At 35.2% G+C, this 6,948-nt stretch overlaps 1 protein-coding gene across 1 annotated transcript; it reads right to left on the reverse strand.

Moving 5' to 3' along the window:
• Positions 1-2,759: 2,759 nt before the first annotated feature.
• LOC138157236 (olfactory receptor 2D2-like) lies at positions 2,760-3,695 on the reverse strand. The gene has a single exon (XM_069082801.1). The coding sequence runs from the start codon at positions 3,693-3,695 to the stop codon at positions 2,760-2,762; it is 936 nt and encodes a 311-aa protein (XP_068938902.1).
• Between the last annotated feature and the right edge of the window lie 3,253 nt (positions 3,696-6,948).

Raw genomic sequence — 6,948 nt, forward strand, 5'->3', positions numbered from 1 at the left:
TTTTTCTGACTATATAACTCTAATGACATACTTTATAATGCTCCTCTGCATTTCTTCACTGGTACTATATTTTAGCATACTCACATCTCCCATTTGCTTCTTAATTGATTTTGGGGGACCTTTAATGTCAGACTGTGCTATTCCATAGCTAATAATCATATAATGTTACTTGAAATACATTGATGTTAAAAAGATGAGCCTTTTTTACAGAGTGAAATGTGGGATCACTGAAAGCACTACAGTTTCTCAAATTCAAATCAACTCACTCTCTCTTTGATCAATTCTGGGCCCAACTGTTCCAAGGTATGTAACGTTCCATCAGTACACAGAGAATATGGATTGTCTATCCAAATGTTGCTCATCTTTGGAAAACAAGCATTTTTCATTTGCTTGGATTTTCCCATGTGGATAGTTAAACCAAACCTTTTGGGTAGTTACAGATCACATTTAGAAGGCTCTCTTTTACTCTGAGATGTGATACAAGTAACACAATCGGAAAATTGGGGGTTATAGGTAACATAAAATCTAAGAGATTTAGGAAAGAAATAACAATATATCAATTTGGGATTTATTGGACATGGAAATTTACATGGTGGATGTGGAATTTATGGAATTTGCCATACACAAAAAGCATCATTTGCAGGACCACAATAGATACTGATTATATTTTATATTTACATTCTATGCTGGACATCCTCTATAAGAGCAGAAAATTCATGTGACAAGCATATGTTGCCATGGGGTTTTTTTGCGTTGTTTTATGTCACAGCATTGTCAAAGATAATTTTCTTTGCTGTTACATCTATGAAGGAACCTTATGTGATTTTGACATATGCATGGAGACACCCTTCTGGAAGAATGTCTTTTAAGGCAGCATTTTGCTGTAGAAAATCAAGTGATTTTATATAGTGAATAGATAATAAACATAACGAGATTATATATTTTTGTAACTTTTAGCAAATTTTGTGAATGTAAAGTTGTATTTCACTGCAGAATATTGTTTCAAAATCATGTATGTTCTTATGTCATTCCTTACACACACAAAAATGATGTGGGTGCAAATATAATATATCCTCATGGTCATTTCATAGAGATGGGAAAAAGTAGGCTCATGACTCAGTAATTATTTTTATGTATTAATATTTTCAATAATAATAAAGTCCAACGTCTTTTCCATGAATTGACATTCTTTTATCTTACAGGTATCTTTAATATTGTTCCCTTGATATCTTCCAAATTACATCACCTCCATCTAGCACAGACCTCCTCTGATTCTATTTGGTTTAGTTGCTGCTCTTACCATCGTTTTTTAATGCTTCTGCCTATGGAACAGCACATCAGGAACTGGAACAGTCAGAGATATAAAAATATCTCCATGTTAGATAAATATTAGATATGCTATCATTAATGGAGACAGGATATTGCTATAACAATTTTATATGTTTTTTTCTGTTGTTTTTCTTGCCCTCCTTATAGCTTCATCCTTAAAATGCCTTAAACATCATTGAGATAATTTATACTAGTTGGGTCTCTTGCCAAGCTTTATACATTATTGCACAAGCAAAATTTATAAATAAAAAATTTATATTTTAAAATTCCATATACTTAGATCCTGAGATACCATAGCTACTCATATTTGCCCAAGTAGGTTAAAGAGAGGAATAATATTCAAAGCAATAGCAATGATATAATAATATTATTCATATATTTCAAAATACCCATGGCAGCAGTTTGTAGTATTAAAGAACTAGGGAAAAAGTAGATTTCCATTGATTTAGTAATGGCTAAGAAAATTGTGGTTTCTATGTGTAGTGGAAGATTGCTATACCATGTCAAATGAAAAATGTGAATTCAGAAAAACTAGAAAGACTTATGTCAACTGACACAGAGTTAAATATGTAGGGTCAGAAAAAAGAGCAATATAACCAGTTATCACAATGATGTAAAACAAGCAAAACACTGAGAACTATGAAATTATATTGACCAAATTTAGCCTCATAAGAGCTAAGAAAATAAACCTACCTCCCTCATCCCAGAAATGTGGGACTATAGATTTTAAATATTCTACTTTATTTCAAACATGGTTGTGGTGTTGCTGATCTAAACCAATTTTTTTCCCCGCTTCATTACAAAGGATATTCCAATGGATAGGGGAGAAGGAAAAGATATATTCAGAACTGTAGAATATCCAAAAATAAAATGTATTAATAAAATAACAAAAAATTTGTATTCAGGAGATAATATAGTTCTACCGAAAGCATATTCATCTGAGAATATTAATGATGTTATAACCTTACATATTTTGAGAATTGTATTTCTGTTAAGAGGAATCTATGATCACGTTCATTTTTTGGTGAGTTTTTGTGTGAGAGCAGCACTGAACCAGCTTCCTGAAGGCTTGACTGATTCTTCTTGTTCCCAAGAATCTTTATATAATATTTAGCTCCATCTTCCAAATCAAAGTGCAGAATATTCAATGGCTATAATGATGGCATAAATATTAAACTTTTTCTGAGTCATTCAAATTATAATTCTACCCAGTTATTCAGAGGAATAAATCGATCATCTCTACCTCTCCTTACAACTCAGACATATCACAAGGGTATGATATATGACCAATCTATATGTAATTATATAGCAATATAAACATGCATCCCCACCAACTAATATGAGTCATAAGAGACTAGTTCCTCTTATTGAGCTATACAAAAAGATTTGGAAGCATAATATAAAGTCAAATCCAATGACAAATGAGAGGATCAGGTACTACAGAGCAGTTTCCTATTGGTAGCATTTCTGAATGCCCTCTTTACATCCTTGTTTCTCAGGCTATATATGAGGGGGTTGAGCATAGGGTTTATCACTGCATAGAACACAGATACCATTTTCCCTAGTTCCTTGGCAGACTTGGGTGTCATGTAGTTGATAATGGCTGATCCATAAAAAATGACGACCACAATGAGATGGGAGCCACAGGTGGAGAAGGCCTTGAGTCTCCCTGAGGCTGTCTTCATCTTGACCACAGACATTATGATACACACATATGAGATCATAATCAGGGACACAGGTGCAAGAAGAATCACCACACCCATCAAGAAAACAGCCATCTCTGAGCTACGTGTGTCTGAAGATGCAACAATCAGAAGGGCTGGGGGTTCACAAATAAAATGAGCAATTCTATTGTCTCCTTGGTAAGGAAGGCGCAATGTGAATGTAGTGTCCACCATTGAAACTAAAACACCACTTGACCAGCATGCCAAAGCCAAGAGGCCACACACCCTCCATGTCATGATGAGGGGATAGTGCATCGGGTCACAGATTGCCAAGTACCTGTCATAAGACATCACAGCTAACAAGGAACACTGTGTACATCCAAAAAACAGGATGAGAAGAAGTTGAACTGCACAGCCTGTGAAAGAAATTAATTTCCTTCTAGATAACATGTGGATTAGGGTTTGGGGAACAATGGTAGTTGAGAAGCAGAGGTCAGCAAGAGATAAATTACAGAGGAAAAAATACATGGGTGTGTGGAGCTGTGAGTCAAGCAGAACCAAGGATGTGAGGAGCAGATTTCCAAGTATGGTACCCAAGTAGACTGCCAGGAACAATACAAAGAGTATCAGCTGTGTCTCAGGGTCATCAGAAAGTCCCAATAGGAAGAATTCTGTCACCCGGGTCTGGTTTGTTTGGCTCATGTTCTCTCTGCTTCTTTATAAAAGAATCAAGAGATAGAAGATGTAAAGATCTAAAGAATCACAGAACTTTAGTTTGGGGAAAACCTTAAATGTTATCTAGCAAAATCTTCAACCATCAATAGCTGCCTTGACATGTGGTCATTGAACACCTCCATTGAAAATAGCGATATATTACAAGAAATACATTCCATTGTTAGATATCACTGTTAGAAATGCTTCGATAAATTAAGCTGAAATCTCCCAACCTATTATCAAAATTCTATGTTCCAATCTCTGTTATTTGTTTTAGAGCAGCAAAGACTAAATCTAACCCCCCTGTCACCTAACATCTCTTCTAATATTTGAAGAAAACTTGGAGTTCCTCCCTAACTGTTTTCCCTCTAGGCTAAATACTTCCTGTTCCTTCAACTTTCTCAATATGAGACTTCTACCTATGCTGATCACCCACCTGTACATGTGCTTCTTTTTGTTATTGTACTCTCATAGTATTGGATAAAGAACTGAACAACAGTCCATAAACAGTCCGGCTATTACAGAGTTCAATATATCTTTTGACTCCTTTGAGAAGGAATGAAGCCATATTTAAATTAATACAATCTAAAATCTCATCCATTCTCTATTTATGCAAGCAATTAAAAAATTAAAGCATAGGACTTCATATTTACCCTTGCTAATGTTCATCTTGTATCATCTTATTGTCTTCCAGACAACAGTACAGTGGCATAATGGGAAAACACCAAAAACCAAAATCTCATTATCTTACTACTACTAATTAACTGAAAAACAGGAGAAAACTAAAAGGAATCCAATTGACTTGGATGGGATACCAATGGCTAGATAATTATTCCTATTTCCTTGGGGAATAATTGAACCTCTGACTAGCAGGTTGTTCAGACAGAAGAGTGAATTGCATAGAACTCCTCTGTGGGCCCAACAGAAATCCACAGCACATTGTGAGGAAGAGTGACGTGCTCTTAAGAGCAACTAGAAATACTAGAAGATATCTTACAGGGACAATCATCATGAATCAGAATTTGGCACCAAGTTTGGGTCCTCAAAATAGTTAACTCTCATCTCAATTGGTATCCACTATCTAACTCAAAGTATTAGGAGGAGCATGAGCTATAAACCCTCATGAAAAGTGGAAAGGGAATCAAATTGTGTAAAGATCTCTGTTATGGAGACAGTAACACCTCCTATTCAAATTGCCTATATGAGAAAAAGAAGCCTATCTTGGAGAATAATCAGAGAAGTTTTATAAAATTATTATAAAGAGAAACAGTATAATGTAGAAGATAGAGAGTTGTCCTCCACATCAGGAAGACAAGAGTTTAAATCCTGGCTCTAACGCATACTGACTGTGTGACCCTGGCAGAAGATTTCACCTCACCATACCAGACTGAGTTTTAAACTCAAGACTTAAGTTTTAGAGAAAGTTCCAATTTGCCTTGGAAGAGGAAGTTCTTTGCCAGGAGTTCCCTACACTCATTAGATCACAGGTTCAGTCCACAAACAAAAGAAAAAGAGTGGCCAAATAGACAAAGCACTAATCATGTATTAAAGAATATATTATCCTAAATAGGATAGTTCCATTGGAATTTGGAAAGATGGCTTCTTTCAATATATTGCCTCTATGTGAGGGTCTATTACCACTTAAAAATTTTAGCCTTACTGGTCAATTTATGTAAGTGACTCTATTCTTTGTCATCCTACTATGTAGTATGTCTGATCACTGCTAGCAATAGCCTCTTATCCAGCTGTCACCTTTGATCTAACGCATTCCTTATTCATTTGTGATCCCACAGAGATATTATTCATCTAATTATTACCTTTACATATTTATTCATTCTTCTTCTTTCCTTTGCTTTAGACTTTGTGTTATATAAGTTGTTGGCACGATAATATTTGCTCTCAACTTTACACTTTAGAATCTAAAACAAAATATCCACATGATAAGATCAAAAGAAATTAACAGTAAAATTAGTGAAAAGTCCTATTTTCAGGTGTTGTGGTTTGCAGAGAACATAACAAAACCCTTCAGATTGAAAAAAAACTTAAAGTATATTCATCTCTAGTCTTTGATAAACTCTCTGATAATTGTTAATTGTCTTAAGTTGTAATTGTTCTTTTCCTAGACTATACTATATCGTAAATTAGCAATAAGAAAATGCTGCTTCATAGATTATATAATATCCAGGACAGAACCAACCACTCACTGAGAATTCAAATGATGATCCATTAACCCAGTGGTAGCCCTGAAATGTTAGGATACTAATAATTCTCAACCAATTCACTTTAGCTTAGTTAAATAAAATTCTTATTTTTCCCAGTAGGAACATAACCATGTTACTCAGGTACAGGAGTCATTGGCTCAACAAAATCCACCAAACCTGTACCAGCAGAATACATTTCTTGAGGGTAGACTGTTTCTTCTTTGTCTTTGTATTCCCAGCACTTAGCACAGTGTCTGGCATAGGAGGAGCTAAAAACAATTCAATTAGAATGTTGGCAAAACAGATTGGTATTTGGGAATTTGTTCATAATGAAGACAACCTTCATTTGGATCAATGAATGGCGAAGTTACTCCATAATATTAGGGCTCATGCTTAAACTCCAGGTAGGCCTTTTTTACCCATTTCTACTCATAGTTTATTTTAGACTGATGGCATTCCTCGTTTACATCCTGAAGAAGGTCCATCTATGAGTGGGGAGTTAACTAGGAAGAAAAATTTCTGGCTCTGAAAAGTACACTTGTGAGAGTTCCATTTTTATTACCCCATGATCCCCCTCCAATCCTTCTATTAAAAGACTGAAAGTTCTGAAAAGGTGCAGCAGTTCCTTTCATGCAGAACTTCTCATTTAAGAAGAAAGGTATATGCAAAGAGACAACTCATCCACTGGTAGTTTACTCTTCTCATCAGATTTCTAGGATGAAAAAAAATTACTCTCTGAAGTGTCAAGTATCAAGCAACTAATACGGCTTTGGAGAACTGCATCACTAACTGAAAGAGGCTGAACATTTTGTCATGGATTGCTGAGGGCATTGCTACCCTGTAGTACATGTCCATCAAGAAACACAGAACCTTGTAACAAACATCCTGTTCTACACATAGGTTATTAAGTTGAGGAACTAAACACTTTTGCTTTGATCCTTCAGAATGTCTCCTTGTTAGTCAATATTACATGAACAAAGCTAAGGACAAATGAAGAACATTTCAATCCATACTCTTGCCTTCAATTCAATTAGACTTCA

This window comes from Petaurus breviceps, unplaced genomic scaffold, assembly GCF_028583685.1.
Source record: "Petaurus breviceps papuanus isolate PSGF00001 unplaced genomic scaffold, PetGlider_PUasm1.0 171, whole genome shotgun sequence".
Lineage (NCBI taxonomy): Eukaryota > Metazoa > Chordata > Mammalia > Diprotodontia > Petauridae > Petaurus > Petaurus breviceps.

Bases quoted from the DNA above. Each gene is read 5' to 3' on its own strand.
- LOC138157236 (XM_069082801.1), bottom strand. From the start codon at position 3,695: ATGAGCCAAACAAACCAGACCCGGGTGACAGAATTCTTCCTATTGGGA.